At 43.2% G+C, this 22,143-nt stretch overlaps 1 protein-coding gene across 2 annotated transcripts; it reads right to left on the bottom strand.

The window, feature by feature from the left end:
• Nucleotides 1–646: 646 nt before the first annotated feature.
• Nucleotides 647–19,779, bottom strand: LOC310948229 (ras-GEF domain-containing family member 1C-like). Of its 2 annotated transcripts, none has more exons than XM_083915278.1 (14): nt 19,440–19,779; nt 8,302–8,517; nt 7,970–8,092; nt 7,632–7,769; nt 5,498–5,719; nt 4,245–4,319; nt 3,078–3,179; nt 2,340–2,442; nt 2,166–2,245; nt 1,975–2,070; nt 1,792–1,887; nt 1,582–1,705; nt 1,380–1,452; nt 647–773 (listed from the first exon to the last, which is right to left on the bottom strand). In XM_083915278.1, the coding sequence occupies exons 2-14, from the start codon at nt 8,509–8,511 to the stop codon at nt 749–751; spliced, it is 1,467 nt and encodes a 488-aa protein (XP_083771404.1). In that variant the 5' UTR covers nt 8,512–8,517; nt 19,440–19,779; the 3' UTR covers nt 647–748. The 2 variants fall into 2 exon arrangements, with proteins under 2 accessions (XP_083771404.1, XP_083771405.1); XM_083915279.1 differs by having other exon boundaries at nt 3,078–3,176.
• Nucleotides 19,780–22,143: the final 2,364 nt, after the last annotated feature.

Below are 22,143 nucleotides of genomic sequence, written 5' to 3'. Positions count from 1 at the left end.
CTTCCAGTCACTCATGCAAAACAATACGGTGGCAATCTGAACAGACATGATTGTGTGAACATCCGGATCACAGATACAGTCTCACACAGATGAAAGTACACGTGAGATGACCTGGTAAAATGCTCGACGCATGTCTTCTGCCTTCCCAGATACACACAGTTGCCATTCCTTCAGTAGACCTATAAAATTAGACAGCTGATACGGGCTAGCCAGCGCCCTTCACATCATTGTAAGTTCCATTACAGTACATAACAAGTAAAGGACAAAACAAAGAAAAGTCAAATGAAACACTTTTGGAACAGAGGAAGAGAGAGAAAAAAGGGGCGCAAATACAAAAACAACGATCAGTAGGAATTTCATTGTATAAAGTGGTTGTCCCTGTAACTGTACTCTCTATAGTAGTAAACATATCTTCACAGAGTAAACACAGATGGAGGGAAGGGGAAAGGAGAGGCTGTATCCCTCTCCAACATACTGTACCTCATCACTGATAGTTAATATGCTGCAAAGGCATTTTCGCTCCAGTTTCCGTAGCTTAACTTTTTCAATTCACCGTTTTGTGATTTGCTCGTTTTTACATTTTTTTTGACACTCTTCTTAATGAATCCTGTTCATCGTGTTATGTATTTTTTTATCATTTCTTCATAGAAAAACACCTAAGTACCAGCTAGGTTCCTTCACAGTTCATTTTAGTGCAACAAGAACACACGCTCCCTCGCTGATGGGAGGGTCAGCTGCCGTCAGTGCCTCATGTCTTTCCCAGAACATTAGACCTGATGGGAGAAAAGAGAGGTAAGGGCGGTGTGTAGATATAGCGTCTCTCATTTTACATCGTACATGTTCTGATAGCATTTTTTTTCTCCCCTACGCCGATTCCGATACCGGAACTCACGTGTTGACCGGCCGATACAGAGTACCGATCTAATACCAGTGCATTAAAACCAAAACCTTGGATACTGTACATATCACCGTTTTACTGGTGGGATTTTTCCAGCGTTAAATACTGTCATATTGCAAAGGTTTTGCTAACATTACCACTGACTAGGATGACAATCTCCGAATATGTTGTTTGCCTGCGTAGCGTGAATAAGCTCATCATCTCATAATAAAAAACGAAAATCAATTCTTCGCCAGTGGCAGCCCAGCCCGAGTTGTTGTGTAGGTTACTGTTTTAGAGTCGGTAAGAAGAACTGATTTCTGGGAGAACCGTTTTATCCAGGAGAAATCGTTTTAAAGGCCTTATAGATTACGTGAAATGGGATCAGAGCATAGACTTATGTACTTATTAATACAGAATTTTATAGAATTCTATACCTGTATCGGAAATGCTACATACAGGTGTCGGTATAACAACTATATCTGACATGTGCTGTTATTACCTGAGTGCTTTCCATCTGTCCTTTTCTACCTGGTTCTCTGGACTCTCACTCTCATAGGATGCGAGGTAAAGTCCTGGGGGGAGAATGAGAAAATAAGTAGTTGGAAATAAGTAAAAGAGGATTGGTTAGTGAAAGCAAACTATCACAAACTATTGAAAATACTTGAACCAGCATGTGCAGAAAAGTTTATTCTTGTTCTCACCATCCTCGCTGAAGATGGGAGCAGTGTGGAGGTAGTGTAGGATGGCCCGATCCTCCTCGAACGGACACTCCACCTGTTTCCATGTCATGAACTCTCCGACCTGCCGTGCCAACTCCATAAATTTCTAAGAAACGAAATTGCACTGAGTGAATGTTTGAGGACGGTTAAAGACAGAGGCACGGTCGTGGGGGGAAGAGGTGACCGGCTCACCTCGAAGTTGACGTGGCCGTTGGGCAGCCGGTTGGCACACCCTTCATTCAGAAAGTAAATGTCTTTGATCAGCAGACTGAAGAACGGAATCACAATCTGAAGAGAGAAAACAGGCGGGCAGATGTAGACGTGACAACAGAAGTGAGCGATTGAATGGATGCCAGCATGCTTTCAGAGCCCTACCCTTTCTCTGTTGCTGTTGGCAGTCCGAGAGCGATGGGCGGCCCCCCTCAGAGCTGTCCTGTAGTTGTAAAAGTTTCCCGTAGGATCCATTTGATGCTGTCAAAGCAAACGGCAACAAGCAATACACTGTCAGGTTCAAGTTAATACCTGTCTTGTACCTCTCTGTCGGCGAATAGTTGCATTGTGTTTACCTCAAGAATGAAGAACTTGGCAGTCTTGGCTTTGCCCCAAGTCTTCTTCAGACGAGACACAGGACTCATGTTCATACCAGCTACGGGAGGAGAGGATACCAGCCATCAACGCCGGTCAGAGCAGAAGAATCTTTTGGTGACAATGCTACATAGATATTGCAAAATTAGACTCACAAATGATGGCCATAAGGGAGTTGAAGTTTCCAATGTTGAAACACTCCCTGGCGACGTCGATGAAGAACTCTATCACCTGGGCCCTCTGCTTCTTCTTTGCTGGCTGCAAAAAAAAGGGGGGGACAAGAGGTTTCTTTGTTTTATTTACTTGTGTTTTTCATAGTGAATGTTATCTCTCTCTGCAGGTACTGGCACAAACTGTATCCTCCCCATCTGTGCCATTGACGGTGTAGTTACATAAAGTAACCATTAGGGGGCAGCGGCACTCTTTAGCAACTAAATTGCCGCTGTCTGCTGCCCCTCGATGTGTTTATAAGAATGAAATACTGTACTACAGTATTAAGGTTTTCCAAGAATTATTATTTGAAATATGAAAAAAAAATACAGGACTTACAGGAAATACTGGAGCTGCGATGAATAAAAATGTTCATCCAAGTATACTGTTTAGTGACATTTCAGTGTTTTCAGTTGTATGTTTCAGAAATAAATCTTCACTTAAAAGGCACAACAGAATACAAACTATGTATAAAAACAGGGAACATATTTCTAATGTCTTCCATTCATTGTCATCTGTACGTAAGGATTAAGTGCTTTCCATCATGGTTGTGCTTCTTTATGTACAGACAGAGTTCATTTTCATATTCATTCTTGGCATAAAGATTTTATTTTTTTCTTTGCTTCTAAAGTGTCTAGCGTCAGAATAAATGAGTTCTGGGTGTACCAACATTTGTCACTCACCATGCAGATCTCAGTAGCCACCAGGTAACACAGTCTGTTGAACCACCTGACGTAAGCCTCCAGGTTGGAGGTTTTCTTCTTCTGGTCACCGAAGCACGGCTGCTGATGACACACAAATACACACGCAAGCGCAATCAGCATAGGAAGCTCTACCTATAGGGAATTTCCTCTGCTCATAATTAGCTTCCTACCTACAGGCTGACCCCCCATGTGAGTGTAAATGACAAAGACAGTGAAGCTGGAAGCGGAAGTAACACGATCAATGGAGAGCACAAGAAAAAAAAACCCATAGGGGAAGAACAGACGGAGAGAAGATGAGTGAAAGAGATGGTGACGGAATACAGATAAAGGCCGCAGTGAATGAAAAAGAGAGAGCGAAAGCGTTCATTATTCGGAAGATGAAGCAAGTGAGTGTGCCTGTTACAGTTTGTGGTATTACAATGTTGCTCTGTATGTGAGCTTAGTGACCTGCTGGCATTTACACGGCCCCTTAAGAAGCTGATGTTGATCTGACATTAGACCATAACACTCACAACAAACAAGGCTTTTTATGCAGCTTTACATTTAAAACATTTACCTCTCCATTGTCTCTCTGCTGGACTGCTGACTGACTATTACGTACATACCATACCGTTGTTACATTCTTGTTATATACTGTTATACTATATTGTATTCTGTACTATTCTATATGATATTGCTTTATTACATGACATGTTGCGTTATATCTTACACTACCGTTTATTATGTCATATGGTGGCACTATACTATACTTTTACTATATACTGTTATACTATACTACATATTATGTTATTCTGTGCTTTATTACTGCACTACTGCACCTGCTGCTATTAATAACACAAGTATCACTTTATCAGCACAATGTCCTAGTTTCTATTTGATTCTATTCTGGTTTAGCTTCTTTTAAGTACCTCTTATTATTTATTTATGTTGTAATACTGCAACAACTGAAAAGTGAATCTTATCTTATGTCATTTGTTTTTTCTTTTCTTTAACTTTCTTTCTTTTGCAGTGACAGCTTTTCCCAAATATTGCCTCATTCAGGGTTCCCCAGTAAAACAAAACCTGAAAATATGAACAAATGCTGCGGTTTGACAAGAAGATCTGACATGATGTGTTTCTACCCATATTAACAAAATAAAAGTTTACCTGGGTGCCATCTAGCGGGTCTTTCTGAACAAAGGCTTGGACAAACTCCTCCGGCCCGATACGTCTCAAATGTTCCTGAAAAACATACGCACAAACACAACCACAGACACAGATTGGGGGTGGGGGGAGGGGGGGTAGAGCCATTAATAATTCTTTCATTTCAGTAATGGAAGACAATCAATCAATGAGAGGAAGTAATGACTCATTGACGTGACTCATTGGAATCATATTTCCTCAAAGTGACATGAGAGACATATTCACTTCTATTAAAAGACAACTGTGCAGTCACATGCGCCTGCAAATCGCAAATGACTCATTAGACTCGACTCGTGATATAATCCAAAACCCAAACACTACACGGTGACAGAAAACACAACATCTACTCTAATCTTTTAAATCAGAATTTGCATGTTGCTAAAACCTACAATAGAAATAGCTCTCTATCTGTCTGTCTCTCTCTGGCTCTCCTTCTCTCCTTTTGTGTGTGTGCCAGAGTGTGAAGCTGTCAGGTCACATATATCCACAGCAGTTGTATTCCCTTTGTTTGAAGCCTCAGGCACATCACTGACTTCTGGGGTGATGTCACCACTCAGACAAGGGTACAAGCTAACGTACACACACGCACACACACACACACACACACACACACACACACACACACACACACAAACACACACACACACACACACACACGCGCGCGCACACACACACACACACACGCACACACACACCACCCCCCCAGATACACGTGCCCACATCGACACACATGAATAGACTGAAGGCTCCATGACTGCCATGTGAGTGTCAGTTCAGAGTTCCTTTGTTCATGTATGTCACATTGCATTATTCCCTTTGTTCTTTTATTATATTGGGTGAAGACCAGTTAGCACTGACAGGTAATAATTAAGGTTACACTACAGCAAGCTTCAAAATGCTACAAGACAACAATGTTAAGTGACTGCGCCAATTTAAGTTAGCTATTACACCTCCCACCTTCTTTGTTCTTTCACAGTCATTTTCTATCACCCTCATGTGTCTTTTCATCTGCTCCATCTCCTCCTTTGATGTCTTATATTCCATGGTTCTTGACTTCCATGTCCTTCACTTGGACGGTCTCCACCCATGCTTCACCGCCCTTAGCTCCTTCTCTCCAGCCCTCTAACCTCCTTTCCGCTCCTCCTCCTCCATCCTTGTTATCATCCCTTACCCTGACCTTTATCTAACCCGCGCTTCCCCTCCCCCTCTCTCCTCACCAGCTCAACGTGGGTGAGCTGCTGTGCCAGTGTGTACGGGTCGTTGCAGATGGAGAGCATGTCCTTCTGGATGGGTGGAGGCTTGGTTTTGAAGGCCACCAGCTTGTCAGAGATGGAGGAGGCATTGAGGGAGACCTTGACGATGCTCTCTTCCCCCTGGCTCATCAGGGCCAGCCGCTGGCTGAGCTTCTGCAGCACCTGGTTCAGGGTTTTCCAGTATGCCTGCAGAGAGGAGAAGAGAGGAGAGGAGAGGAGAGGAGAGAAGAGGAGAGGAGAGGAGAGGAGAGGAGAGGACAGGACAGGACAGGACAGGAGAGAGCATATTTAAGCTCTCTTTTCTCTCCCAAAGCATGCTTACTCTTTTTGTCCCAGTTCTTTATTTCACATTATATTTTACATTAAGTGTAATGTTATTAATTGTCATTTATAGTTACTATGATACACGATAATCTGATCAGCAGTGGTGGAAAGTAACTAAGTACCTATGCACTTAAGTACAATTTTAAGGTACGTTACTATTTTATGCTTCTTTATACTTCTACAGTACTGCTCCACTACATTTCAGAGGGAAATATCACACTTTTTACTGCACTAGCTTTGTCTAAAAGCTAGGTGCAGGTAAAGATTTCGTACAAATCATATGATCTGTCTTTAAAATGTGAAGAGCGGTAAAATACTGTTTACACTTTAAGGAATTGGTAACAATGACATGTATAATTTGTTGTGCAGCGCTTGCCTGTATAAAAACGCAAACATTCAAACACATTCAAATTTGCTAGTTATCTTTGTTCAGCCCTCTGTCTCTGCACTCTGCACGCCCATAGTGACTAATTCCTCTTATCTGTAGTATCTAGTGAATGTGTAAGATGTATTATCTATTTACCGATTTGTGAAGAATGAATACATTTCTGGCAATTCCTTAACTCTTTATACCTCATTAACTGTGTCGCTTGTGTGACTGTTTGCTGTTGGGTTAAAGCACTTAATATCCAAAACATTAAGAAGATTAAGAAAAAACAGCAATGCAATTTGACATTATCTAATGGTGATGGAAATGATTGAATGAGCCCAATAAGCTCAACGTCATTTTTCAGTTAGATCATAATGTGTTTTAGGTTTGGTGCTGTGTGTTGCGTCCAGGAATGTGTGTCTGCGCCCCTCCTTTTCCGATGACCTCCAAAGCCGTGAGGTCAGTCCGTTTCACAAATGACCCAGAGCCACAGCTCCCACATGTATGCACACACACACCCATGCCGTAGACAGCCAGCTGTAAATAGCAGCACATTTATCACCACCTGCCCTTCCCCTCCTTCTGTCCTCTCTTCACCTCCCTCCATTATTCCAGGTCTTCCACTCTGACTACATTACCCTCCTCCTCTGCTCTGTCCCTGACCCCCCCCCCCCCCCACCAACACCACCACCATTTTCTCCATCCATCTCCCTCTCTCCATTTTCCTCCCTCGAGGCTGCAGAAAGAGCCACTCCTCTAACATCCTTCCTTCCTCTCTCCTCTCCTGTAATGTAAGATTGTGTAACACAGAGCTGTGGCTACTCACCCTGTACTGACACTCTGACTCCTTCCATCACCTTGCTACAGTGGTAGTGATGATAATTGAATTTTGTTCCCCATCAGAGCGTTTCTCTCTGCAGCTATGACTTATGAAGGCGATAACGGCAACAGCTAGACTGGATCAGAATCAGGAGTCTTACATCGCATCACAACCCTAAGGGCACACTCACACTGTCCATCCATACCGTGCCCCGTGCTTTAGGGTACTTGTCCCCTCCTCCCTCTCCCCCCCCGGCCCAGGCCCGATTGTACTCACACTACCTGGGCCTCGGCGCGAATGCTTCTTGCCTGCATATACGCCATCATGCCTTAACGCATCACACGCATTGATTGACGTCATTTGGCCACATAATGGAAAGCAGCACAGAAAACCTGGTAACGTTTTTTGGCTTTGTGGGTTTTTTGGACTCATTGTTTTTAATGTTCGCGCATGGTCCGTCCTTCTCCGCTGTAGGCGTCATGCTCTTGCGCACGCTCGTGCATGTGCAAACGTGCTTTACAAAAGCCCACCTCTCCCAAACGGGCCGTGGCCGGCAAGCTGCAGTTCCAATATTATTAGCGTACCTCATCACATGGAGCTATCCTGTGGATGATGTCTTTAAAGTGTCCAACCATCTTCTCATCCCTGAAGTCAGATGGGAACGTCTCTGTCCACTCCGTCAGCAGCTGCAGGATCTTGGGACCAAATTTGCGCACTCGTGCCTGTTGTTTAAGAAGTGAAAGAGGTTTAGTGTGGTCAACATTTGTGACTCCCTCAGCAAAAGAAAACACAATGATTAAGACAGCAATCTGTGGTTGCAGAATGCAACTATGTATGAATGCTTTTGCTGTGCCTTCCCTGTGTATCTGTTTACTGGCTGTGCATACTGGAGTTATGTATTTGTGCGTGGTGCAGTGCTGACCGTATCGAGTGGGCTCTGATCCAGCTGCTGCTGTTTGATGCACAGCTCACATACCCTGGACAGCAACTCCGGAGGAGGGATGAACAGACGAGCGCTCAGCAAGAAGGTAAACACATAGGCTTTCTATCAAAGGGCAGAGAGAGACATTCGCTAAGACACTGCCACAACATCAATAAAAAACACTGCTGCTTTCTGTAATTAAAGGGTAGCACTTTAAACAGATACATGGGACTAATAAATCTAATTGGCAGTACTATCCCTACCACTATAAAGTGAAATGGACTTTTTGATGGAGATTATAATGAACAGTACTATTGTACATTTCCGCTAACCTCTGGGTAGTAATCAGCAGTGGGCACCAGGTTATGGATCAGAGTGTCCAGGGAGGCGGAGGTGATCGGGGGCCCATCAGCCAGGCAAGCACCGGGCCCCGGGCCCTCTTGCGGGGCCTCCTCCTCCTCCTCAGGCTCAGCACAGGCCAGATGGGGGCTGAAGCCACTGGGAGTGGTGAACATGGTGCCTGAGCACACAGTCTGGGGCATTCCTGTCTAAAACACAAATAGAGACAGAAAGAAAAAAAAAGTCAGCAGATTGTAGACAGAATGAGGACGAGGGACGCAATTGGTTTCTAAAAAAATGGAAATTCAGGTTTTGGTAAGAGGAAATGAATTAAACGCATCAATCTGTCTTAAACACTCTGACTTCAAAGCTTTATTTCAGTCTTCTGTTCATCATCCCATTCACTTTCATTTGGTACAGCAACACACGCATTCCTTCCAACTGATGACCCGCTGCTATCATCAGGGGATAGAGGATAGGGAATATACCCCCCCAATAGCTGCCGTCCTCTCCCATATTGACAGGACAGAGGAGAGAACAAAAATGTGGGTCACTCAGTCGCCGTGGAGACTGTTGCTGCCTGAAAGTGATCGTGTGGCCTCCATCGCTGTCCTGTACGTCAACAAGTCCTTTTGCTCAATGGATCAACACTGCAGCTGTAGTGGAGAGAAGCACTTACTGCACAGTACGCTAGAGTAAAGATACTACTGTTACTACAGTGGACAAAGATACTACTATTGTGATCCTCAGGGGGCAATTATCATCATCGCTTATCATCCCCTTAATGTCTTACATGCTAGTGATACATTATAACACGTAACACGTTTTTGCAATGGTAGGGCAGATGATATAGGACATATATTGGTTAAATGAAATGACATTCTGTAATTTTACTTCCAGCACTGTTTTGGTTTCTTATGTCCAAATCATTTAAATAAAAATAGACTCTGCTGTGCTAGGCAAGCTGCCTGCAGGAGCCACGACAAGGGCGGCAAAAACCCACAGTGAGACCTTGAGCAACACACAGGAAGTTATTTCAGTCGTAAACATGCCACATTCTTCCTGCTGTTTGGGTACACATGTACATACAAATATACAAACTAATACTAAAATAAATAAGGTAGCAGATCAGAAGGAAGGTGAGAAAAAACCCTTCCCCGCCCCCAATATTGTCAGATAGGTTTTGACTAGAACTACCTCAATAAACCGTGACACGCCAAAAACAATACCATTTCAGAGCAGTAACTATAGAAAAAACTCTGCATTGATTATTTTTAAATCTCTGGAGGAGGAGTGGATGGTCCAGGTTTTCTGGAATTGTTTCATCCTTTGGTGACCTTCAGGTTCCCTCTCCCCCTCCCCTATCCCCTATCAGCCACCTCGATGAACCGGTGTCACAGGTCCCTGGAGTGAAAGGTCGAGCGCACATTGGTCTCAAGTTTCCAGTGTGAGGGGTTCAGCTTTCCTTTGTTCTCTCCAAAACATGAGCGCTCATTCATGCACTTGTAAACACCCAGACACAAACACACACGCAGACAGGCACACTAAAGGCTGGGGGGTGGGGAGTGCTTCTGTGGGGTGGTTTTACAGCCTTCCTTCCTACTTCATATATCTTTTAATATATGTTGTGGTTAAAGAGGGCCAACATTTTCTTGCCCGCTCCTCTGAGCTATTATAATGGCTCCTCTACTGCGGAAGAGGAAGCACTCAGAGTGTGAAACAATGACAACAGCCTGTGAGAGAGAAAAAAAGCCCAAGCAGGTGACGCTCAGGACATCTGAGGAGCTGTATCATTCTGGATGATAATACTTTGCACAATAATTAATAGGAAAAACACACAGAGAAAAGACTTGTCTCTCATTGCCATGAGGCTTTTAAAATAGCCTGTTTTGCAGGGTTAGCCATTACCATTGAACCTCAGTTAAAAAATAGTATTACCATAATCTATACTTACTTTAATGTATGATTTGAGCTGTTTATCTCCTATAAACGTGATTGCCACTGTGTAGATTAGGTTCCAAAAAGGGGGAAGCCAGGGGTGTCCTTCGAGCGACCTCCTCTAGACTGGATTACAACATGCAGCCACAGAGTAGACACGGCCTGATAAACACAGAAATGGACAAATCTAACAAGCCTCTGTAACAACAAAGATGCAGTAGAAAAGCATCACAGGGACTGAAAGGAACTTCCTCGGTGATAGGACTGACAGGAAGACAAAGTCTCAGGAGTGTGCGAGACTAAATCCGAGACTTTATTTGTGAGTCATCTCATGCATACAAACACACGTACACGCACACACGCCTATGCCAGTTTGTACTCTTATATGTATGGGAGTGACTGAGAGTTTTATTTTACGTGCCCACACTGTCAATGATTTTCTCTATCTTTTTGTGAAAATCTTCACTCTCCTTATTTCTCCCAATTGCTGCTCACCCCTCCTCTCCAGCAATTCTCCGGCTCTGATTCACAATTTCATCACAGCTCTGTGTCTGTCAGGCGATTTCTCACAGTCTGTAGCATGTGAGCCGAGGTCAGTCAGGCAACTCCTCTATAGATGTGTGCACGTTACGATAGATCACTCACCAGTTTCTGTGTATGACACACTCATTCGCGCTGTGCCACCAATTGTTGTGAAACTTGTTTTAGAGTTAAGAGAGTTACGGTTTCAATTTTTTTTCAAAGTGCCAGAGTTTTGAGTGATACAGCCTTTTATGGTTTCACAAAGAGGAGGGACACTGCATGATGCTTCTTTAAGAGCTCATACTGATTTACAGCTAGACTGTAATTCTGGAAAATAGCATTAGCCAACATAAGCTACAGGTCATACCAGACCAAGTAAGGTTGTAGCAGCCGGACCCTGAGTGCATTGAATTTAACAAGGGCAAGTCTTATTGCTTGATGATTGTCATCATTTTCTCACTTTTAAGTGGCAGTCTGCAAGATCCTGTTGTCTCTGCATTGTGGGTCTCTATCGCTGAGCTGTGGAGTTGATGCACTTCCCAGAGATAAGTTTGGAATCAGACATCGGCAAGAACGGATCATTTTACCTTCCCATGCAATTCATCACTTTTTGTGACAGACAAAATAAGTCTTGTAACTGATAAAGAAATTGTCATGGATTAATACTTTTTCCTAACTTCTTATATTATTTCACAACCATGTTGCTTAAACCACGTTTTTCCTACAATGTGACTAATTCATCCACAGCTGTACTCTATGTATAACTTGTTTCCATACCTTATGATACACCCAGCTCCCTCTGTGCCTGTCACATTGCATCAACACTGCATGACAAACAAACATTAAGAAACAAGAGGCTGAGAACAGGTGAGTGCAGTGGTGTGTGCTCTAATCCCCCCTGAGATCTCCTGCAGCCAGCCAACGGCAGCCCTGCACTCAGTCTAGACAGCTGGGGGAGTGTCATTGTTCGGGGTCCTTGCACCATGCGTGTGTGTGTGTGTGTGTGTGTGTATTTTGTCTTGGGATTCTGTCAGGCTATTATCGTTGACATCAGGGGATCCGCTTGCTTTGTTCTATCATGATTAACACTGTCTGGAAACACACAATCTTTATCAGCACCCTTGACTGTTGAGCTGTGTGGTGTGTGTTGATGAAACAATGGCATTCCTGACATGACCGAATAGCTTGAAGCTGCCAAACAGCTTCACAACTTTGTTAATCTTTGTTTTTACTAGCAGATAATTCTGTCTTGGTCTCTGTAAAACCTGTTTCACCACATATATAGACACTAAGAAGTGAATGGATGAAGACAATCAGCATATAAAGCCAGCTCTCCATTTAGGCTGAAGAGGCTTATTCAGGAAAAAGCAAACCACTGTGTGACCTCTATCATTAAGGAATCAGGGGTCACAAGTCAAGAGTTAAGGCTCCTTGGTGGGTGCATGGATCCAAAGTCACTTTGGGGTCATTGCTGTATTAAGCCTACATTTAGACATTTTTAAAAAAGTTCTTCAAGAGAAACAACTTTTTAAAAGATCTGTTAAGGCTGTCACATTTGACTTTGATTCATTGGCATTACTGGGCATGCTTATTAATCATCTCCCCAAATTAAAGTTAAGGACACGTATACATATATACATATATATGTATACACACATATATATATATATATATATATGCACATATATATACACACACAGACACATATGCACACACAATTTTGATTATCTTGAAATACTGATTTAAAAAAATCTCCACAGTTTTATATTTTCAAACCTACAACCTAATTATTGTACCAACCCCTATCTTTGCCGGGCAGCATTCCTCCTCAATCTTAAATAAATAAGCATGTTTACAAAGTTGTTTTCATATCCTCGAGGGTACCGCTGATACATAAAGGCCACTTAAATTTATTCCTGCACCAGCAGACCTTACACAGCTGATAAGGAGCTTGATTTAAGATTCATCAGGTGTGTTGTTGGATGAAAAAGATAAAGACAAATATAGAGAGTAGAGGTTTGTAACCCAATATCCTATTGCTTCCCAGGGCATTTCAAACAGTAAAATAGCTGTCTAATTGCTATATTTTCTAAGGCTTTGTTTTGTCAAGAACCAATTGATAAGATCTGATACAGGGGTTGCAATTCAATATATTTTGATATATTAAGGTACTGCAAACAAGGCAACATATTTCGATTTAAAAAATAAATCAAAAACATATAACCACCATACTCATGTATTGATATTTTCTTACACCCCTAATATTTTGTAAATTTTTTCCCATGTTCCTGAGTGAGGGCCATTTATGTCAAACGGACTGAACACTTGTTTTCACAGAAAGGAAATGGCGTATCAGTACAAAGAAACACTACAAAGCAAGACTGAAACCAATACGTGATGTAATGCTATTCTTAGAGGGGCAGCACATCATCAGAGGTAAGTGCAGAAAATATCCGGCATGGGTATTCTAGCAATGTTTTGTTTTGCTACTGTAGTTGCTTCCTGGCTACAGGGATTCACAGTTAAAAGGGAGGTAAAAGACAAGAATAAAGCTGAGATCAAACCAACCTGCCTCCTTTACCTTGCTTGGGAATCGGTATAGGAATAGGATGGCAAAGATAGTACAGCAAGGTTTGCTGTGGTGGTGGTGGTGGTGGTGGTGGTGGGGGGGGGGGGGGGGGGGGGGCGCTGATATCCCCCCAAGGCAAGTGTGCAGACAGTCTATGTCTGTATATGCATGTTAAATTTACCTACTACCAGATTCAATTAACTCTTTTCCTTTGCCGACTCCATCATATGACCCCCCCCCCACCCTCCTCACAAACTAATTTATATACTCCAACACTTCTTGTCTAATTCGGGATCCACATGTTGGGTCCATTAACACATTACAGTTTCAGCACTTCATCTATTTCGGGACTGCGCTCTGAAAAAAGGCAGATTCTCGCATATTTTTGGTCCTGACACTGTTTAGTATGCCTTGGAGTATTGCAGCCCTGCCCTAAATTTGCCAGTGTTCTTTGAAAGCTGAAATGATGCGACTGGAGAAATAATATGAGCATTGAGTAATGAACCCACGGTGGCAGGGGCTTAAAAGAAAGTAAACACCTCTTCGTCATCCAGCCTCTCACTCCCCTTTCCCTTCCACATGTCCCCTCCATTCCTCCCCTCCTCCTTTATCTCCCTCTCCATGCCCTACTTTCCAATGAGCCCTGTACAGATGGCCCTGCAGCAGCCTGCTCTACCAGTGGGAGCCGCTGGCATGGGAGGCTTTTTGGCCCTCTGCCCCTACCATCATCCCCAGTCTCAACAGGAGCCCAAAAGTGTATTGGCGTCCAGACTGAATACCGAGGTACAGGGGGCCGAGCCAATCTGGCTGCTGAGCTGCACAGTGACTGCCTGGCACCGCTGACAACAGAGAGAGCGCAAAATACCGCACATATGTCACTGCACACGCGTTGCAACAAAATCAAACCAGCGCACTACTGTTGGTTAATGGTGTGTGTGTGTGTGTGTGTGTGTGTGTGTGTGATGTGTGTGTGTGTGTGTGTGTGTGTTGTGGAGCTGTAAACAAATGAGTTCATTGTGTCCTGAAAAAACACATGCATGGACATTTGCACCCACACGGCAGCCAAACACAGGATTGAGTTACCGTCAAGGCATTCCAGCTCCCCACCCAATCCCCAGCCTCTCTCTGTAGTATGAGGCTGACGGAGGTTGGGAATCACACTCAGAGCTCAACAGAGGCACACTTCCCAAATCCCTTTTATTGGAATTCCCCTGTAGTGTCTGAGCGGGGTCAGGATGAGATCCTGGCACCTGTTCCCAAACCCCACCAGCTCCATCAATTCCAATGTAAATCTCACTGGGAATTCTCCTCCCTGTGAACACACCCTACGCACATGTGTAGCCCTCCTCATTCCTGAGCGAGTTTGGACACAGTTGTGCGCATGTATGTGTTTGGTTTTTATTGTTTGTGTGCATGTGTTTGCAAAAAGGGCAGAGAGTGTATCTAAGTCATTCCTTCACTGTGACTGAAACCATCTGTCCAGCTCTCCAAGAGGTACGGCTCTAGTCTGTTTTCTCACATTTAGAACAAAAACAGAATGAGATAAAGCAAGATGCAAAGAAACACACTTTTAATCCAGGAAGTCAAACTATTACCTGGCTACTAAATTTACATTTAGATCAGCATTACACAAAAAAGAAATCTGCCTGAGAGAAGGTCTGTGCTTCAGAGATCGACTCTAAAGGGTTGAGCGCAATTATCCACCGACTACTCTTTCAAACCACTCCACATGTGTGAAAAAATACACTTCTGACTCTTTTTCCCCTGTTCAGAGTGGATGAAAATGGTGTGCTAAAGTTAATTGAAGCTCTGTGACATGTGACGGGTCTGAGCAATCTATCATGTTACTTAGAGATAATTAAAGCTGAGCACAGATTGGCCCTTAGTGGGCATGTAACGTGTCTGAGCCTCCAGTGCCCTGAATCTGTCAACCAGGATAGTTATAATGCATTAAAAAAACAGTCATGTATTATTAATAATATTCCAATTTACAACCAGCCTTGATGCTCCTTTGAGGGGAATTGGACAAGAGTGATTTTGTCTCTGTCCTAAACAGGCATCATTTTGCCTCAAGTGCCACTTATGAGGAATTACCAGCTCACCAAGTGAATGGAAGAATATAGGAAGGGGAAATAGAGTGGAGTGATTGAAAGATCCAAAGAGGAGGGATGAATGAAACAAAGCCTTAGTGCAGCTTCCTCAATAGTCTTCTAAGCACTTAAAAAAAAAGACTGTTCATCCAAACACCCACTCAGCATTGTATTACTCTCAATGGAACCTGCACAACAACCGCTGCAAACTAATGAGCGAGACGGCAACAGATGCAAATCTAATAACCAGACGCTACTAATTTCATCATGGCTGACTCTTTTCCTGTTGAAGTACATCTATCTGCTCATTACAACCTGCACTGGCAGAGGCCATGCGGCATGTCACTGCTGATGTATGATGTCGAAGCGTATTAATTAGCGTTGGGAGATTGCTTAGTCTGGTCTGTTCATAACTCATGCCTCATGTATTCTGATATGTTAAGAGACACACAGGGGTCAGAATATGTGCTTCATTAATCCGCAACTAGTTCTTTCATGCTGATTTCAAATCTCAAGTCTTGAGCTAACACATACAACAACTATTTTTTAATGATGCATTCACACTTCACTGCATGGACTTTGTGATGAGTGGTTCTACCTATCATAGCGACAGTGTGCCGCCACATCAGCCTGGTGTTAACAGATCATTAGGGGGATGCCCAGTGTGCATGATGGTGCCATCGATATCAAGAAAGGGATTTTACCAACATGTTTTGTACATTGAATGTTAAAATTATCACCCTACTTTTAACCTGCAACCATGTCAATAATATAGATAAAGATGGTTCAGAACTACTCAGATAATAAACTTTATTTATAGAGCACCTTTCATAATATAAATACCATACTACATAATACCTTTCATTTACAAAAGTATCATTACAAAATGGGACCACGTATTTGAAAATTTGAAATACTTGTGTTGATATGAGTTTCAGTACCAATATCTAAATTATTTGTTATTAGTACCTTAAGTAATGGAGTTTTCTTGAACATCCACTCTCACCAAAACAAATTGCACGTATCTTTTAGGTCTAACAAACGTGTTGAAAGCGTTTCCTTCCTCATAAAACCGGAGCCGATCCCAGTATTTATTTACCAGATACTCAGGTGTGCAGAAGCGATACAGCCCTATATATCACCCCCAAACACTGTTCCCTGGATAGGGAGAAAATGCCATGACTAAGAGCCTATAGCTGATGGACTAATCTATATGCTTACTCCAGTGTTTCACTGAACACGCCAGGGATCTAATCATATTCCGTTGCTTTTTTTGACACAGCCAATCCATAAAGACAAACTGTCGATAGCTGCACATATGACAGCATGCAGGCCATGTGGAGGCAGCTGAAGACCAGCTCTGGAGAACACAGGGCGTTTCCATGGAGTCAAGGCTCCTATTGGGAGGTAATTAGATGCCTGTTGAGTCCCCACTTTGACACCCCTTCTTCTCTCTTTTATTCCATCAAAATCCCCTGTTCCTCCCCTCGCACTCTCTTTCGCTCCTGTAACAGTGCAGCCGGCTGTGACAGAGTGATCCCACATTTGATCCCTGTCTGCCTCGGCCTGTCAGCGAGATCACTCTCATCATCCCCGTGTCAGCGAGGGGCTTTTGAAGGCCTGTGTACCTCACAGGCCATCGGGATTTCATTCAAGCTCCGTCCAGGCTGAGGAGCTGTTTTATGTAAGGTGGAAACAACATCAAACTACAATCCGGTGTCACTCGAGAAATAGTGTCAACTTTCTCAATTTCCCTATTTAGCAGGGAAATTGAGATGAACTATGAATAGAAATGATAAAAGTACATAAAGAAGAGTTTCTACTCTACACTTATCTATTTTTGAACTATTTCTAATTCACTTCCTTTTTTATTCTTATGTACTTTCCCTTTTCCCTACCTTCTCTAAAATGAAAAATGTCTTGGCTTCTGTGAGGTCTGTAGAGTACGCACGCACGCACGCACGCACACACACACACACACGCGCACACGCACACACGCACACACGCAGCTATAAGCCTTGTGTGATGATAAGCTGTCATTGCAGACTTACAGCTACTGTGTTTACCTCCCTGTTGACCCTGCCCCAGACAGACATCTCTCTCTCTCTCCCTCCTCTCTCTCTCTCTCTCTCTCTCTCTCCATACTCACTGACATGCCTCAGTCTGGGATCTAACATCGAACCAAACCATGCCCTCATTAACAGCACACCTGTTATTCTCGGCAGACTCGGCCTGAATTGGAGGGAACATGTGTTGTAGTCTGTCTGTACCTGCGAACGTGTTATCAGCGACTTCTGACAGACCCCTACTCAGGTGACTCATACCTGTACACAACCTGCATCTGTTGGTAATCTGTGTAACTGTTAGAGCCAGCTGTCTTTTCACTTCAAAATTACTCCATCACCAAGCAGCGAGGCTCGATGAGCAGTGATCTCATTTCTTTAATTTGTTTGAATAGGGGAGGACTTTGAATCTCCTGCACTCATTTCTGTTTTTTTCCCATTGTAATCACTTTGTATATTCTTGTTGTGCAAATAAAACAAAAACGTCATGGGAACAGTGCAGAAATGCTCAACTGAGGAAGAAAAGGATGAAAGAGCAGTGATCACTGGATGACAAAGTCAAAAGGATTCCGACGAGGGTACAGGATCAACAATAATTCAGTGATTATTTCATGCATGACTGGAGAGAATCAAATGATTGATTTACAGCATATTTTCATTTCACAAAGGAAACTCCCATTCAGCAAGCATGACACAGGACATGAAAAAAATGTTTGTTTTTTCACCCCTGTGGGCATACAGAAGCTCACTCTGCCAGTGAAGGTGAGAGTGAGCGAATACACAGTTCCCAGGGTTGCATCCGACCAGGGGTGGTGGGTGGGGATAAAGATGAAGCAGGGCATGTGTTCAGAAAGATGTGAGAGAAGCTTCTGCTGCTGCCTCCTGGAGCACCTGGAGCTCAATGCCGAAATGTGGTGCCCCACTCGGGCGCTTTACTCCTGTGAGGCAGTGAAGTGCAGCCCTGGCTGAGGGGTGGAGGAAAGCAGAGCCAAGGGTGTGGGAGCAGAAGTGCCTTAACTGGAAATATCAACAGCTAGAATATCTCCCCCACCTAACTGGTTTCTGACAGAGCCGGTCTTACTTTCATGCACCTTGCAGTATAAGCTGCAAGAGACAGATAACAAATCCTTTATGGTGTGTATTGGTAGGCTGTGCAAGTTGCTGCATTGCCTTTGGCTGAAAAGGCTGCTTACCACCTCTTGGATGCTTTAGAGGATGCAGATTTTCTTTTCTTTTTTTTTTTCATTCCAAGGAAAATAGAGCACACATGTCAACAGTGCCACACCTGTTCATTCTGCCCTGCCTACCAACTAGGCTACATTATGCAAAGAGAGAATTGATAAAGAGAGTCAAATCAGATGTGAGTTTACACAGAGGCTTCACTCCCACGTTAATACACGTTAATCATTACACAAAACGAGATAAGCTTTGCACCATGTAGCCAGTTAACTATTCCACAACAGTGCATGTGGCATTTGTTCGACTTATCAGTGGCTATACTGTCTTTGTTTTCAAGTCTATCCATCGACTATGACAATGTCACCTGCCGACAAATCCACTGTCCTGTCCTGTAAATGTGTCAGAGGCAGAAGACGCAGTGACTCGAGCTCGTAAATGAGCTGGATCCCCCCCTCACACGCCCTTTACACGGACCTGCACACCGCTGACTCACGCCACAGTCCGTGGTGTGGTCCCTACACCGTAGTAAAGTGATGCAAGCATCATCAGCAGCAAGTGTTTCTCACACGATAAGCAATTATGATGTCATCACACTATAAAGTTCAAACTGTGACGACACAGCGTCCGCGTCAGAGTAAACAGAACAGTGGAAGGTTTATTATAATAAAGCACGCTCACACGGGCACGCTCAGGCTGTGGGCGTGAGCGCAATCTCAATATGACAATGTGATAGTAGTGATGGTAACCCTGCTTTTATATACGCTACTTACCAGCACTACACTTTGATCCCCATCTTTGATCCGAGTTGTATCCGACGTCAAATCAATGAAACTGTCGCTCCGGATATTCCCAAATTAATTAGCGCTTACAAAACAGCCAGTTCAAGTGGCACCCGTGGGAGAGACGTAGAGCCGCACTCAAGAGAGAGATTCAGTCTGAATGGTGTAAGTAGGGGGGGAATGTCTGTTGACAGCTTCTTAAATGTCCTGGCTCTGGACGGGTTTCCACAAAGGACACGGATGGAGAGCTGACACCGTGAAGAAGTGCGTCCCTGAAGGCGTGGCGACCGTTCTGTCCTGCGCCACGGATACACGGCGGTCCGCACAGCACATCCACACACACGTCCTCAGAGCAAGTGATAAGACTGAGGAGGGCAGAGGGAACTACTCGCACACCCGTCAAGTAGGCAAAATAAGAAGACATCCGCTTTTAATTTTCAAAATAAGACACCCGATGACTAAATGTATTTTAGGTGTGGTAGAAACAATCAAAAATCCTTGCATATGATTGATAAACCACTTGTCCATCATCTTTATTGACGTGCTACTTCAACCATTCACATGGAAACCAACCCGTGACGCTGATGAGAGCGACGGGCGAAAACATAATTTCCACCAACAAAAGCCTTCAGAGCCATTCTCTGGTGTTCTTTTAAAGAAGAAATATTCACTAGATTGGACAACATGGATGAAACAGCAGCACCGATGTTGACGTCTGCTTCCTCGAGACGAGCCGCCATTGTTGTCTAAATCACACACAGTTGCTTCTCCGCTATGTCACATCTATAAAACCCCGCCCGGCGGTCCTGATTGGCCTGACCATTTTTTCATTGCATTTTTTTTGCAATGGAGCGATCCCAGATGGTTGAGTAGAGCTAGGCAGAGTCAAGACGGAACTAAAGTTATCTGTTGATAGTGAAGTTAGTAGAAACATGCCAAGAGGGTCTGATCAACTCACGTGGGGGAACCTATAGGACACAAATTAGTCATTGGGCCCCTAAAGACAATTACACCAAGAACATCTTTAAAACTTGTCACACTGCCACTTATGGAAATATAATAGCACTAGTTTTTTTGACAACACTAATGCAGGGCCAATTATTGAAAAGTCCTTGTCATTGTAGTTTCATTTGAAACTGTAATTTTGTAGTGAATATACTCAAGCAAATTTGAAGGTAATCCATTTAGCATTCACACCATAGCATAAACTACATACAGTTAACTTGATGGGGCCAGGAATTAAAAAAGTAAATGCTGTTTCTCATATTTTAAACTTCAGAGTGCTAAAATACAATCTCAGAACCCAGCTTAGCCTCTGGTGGCAACAGCAAATATGTCGGGCTGCGGCCTGGTCAGGCTTTGTGTAGCCAGCGAAAAGACTTTCCCCACTGAGCGTCATTGTTTATGGTCCGATTAGCAACTTCAGATGCGAGAACTGAGTTGGAGTAGAGGGCGATATCTCAATAAACAGATATGTGCGTATGAATGCAGATCAATATTAACAAAAAGCTAATGAAAAGATTAGATATATTGTCTTGCAGAATCTATTTCTGGATTTTGTCTTAATATTACCAGTATAATGTATAATATACTGTCTTATCTAGTAGCCAAATGTTTATGCTAAGCCAATTAGTTGTGCTCTGTTGTCCGTGTTTCTGTGCAGGTACATTGGAACTCAAATTCTTTGTATGTGTACATCCTTACTGAGCTGGCTAATAAAGCTGATTCCGACTTTTATTTTGAAGGTAAATTTATTTCCGGTATTTCACTGTATCTTTGACTTCATGCTGCTGTGGGCAAGCAAGCAGTGGTAGTGTCTCTCTCTCTCGTATCGCTATGCATTGGGGTGTATGTTGGAACTAAGGTTGTGAAAAACACAAAATGTTCACCAGTTAATATAACATTCAGAACAGGAATGACTATTTAAAAATAAAATTCAATATATTATTCAAAAATGTTCTTTGGTCGGCTAAAGAGTCATCCCCTTATACACAATCTCTAGAGCAGAGAGGTTATCCAAACAAATATGGGCAGATTACAAAAACACTGGGCTTTCTTTTAATCCCCAGGCAAACCCTCTTTGATCCTGAGTGACATTTGCTAACTATGACCCCGGAATCAAAGGCCAACTCTGAATATGGAAATGAGACTCTGGCATTAAGAGCCAGGTTGTATTCCCACTAAAACCGTAGTTAATTATTACCATTCACCTAATTAAAACATTAACGAGGAAATGCCTAAAACCTCCCTACTGAGTGGTGATGGGAAGCTGGAATAATGGGTTATGGGAGTGAGGTTACCCTAGATGTCACTGCCATCGTGTTTTTTTGCAAGGTTAAGATGTAAGTTATTGGAGGGGGCAACTCATTTGAAGGGAAGTGTTGTAAAGAAAGAGAGAGAAATAATTAAGCGGATTAGATGCCAAGTGGTAAAGGTCCTTGTAGGGCCACGAGAGACTGTGTGTGAGTTGCCGTCCCTGGAGCTTTGATGCCTGCTGCTGGGCCCTCTGGGTGAGGGAGAGGGTCAGTAAGCAAAGGACAGACATAAACTCTCTCCCTCTTTTGTGTACAAGACTGAAATAGCATGCATGCATGTTGGTTAATTCTTACCACTCACTATCAGGACCTTCTGCACCTGCTTCAGGCTATGTGTGTGTGTGTGTATATATATATATATATATACAGTATATATACAT

This window comes from Echiichthys vipera (assembly GCF_963691815.1).
Source record: "Echiichthys vipera genome assembly, chromosome: 6".
Classification (NCBI taxonomy): domain Eukaryota; kingdom Metazoa; phylum Chordata; class Actinopteri; order Perciformes; family Trachinidae; genus Echiichthys; species Echiichthys vipera.
Note: the sequence above shows the minus strand (reverse complement) of the source record. Positions and strands in the feature narration are given on the sequence as shown.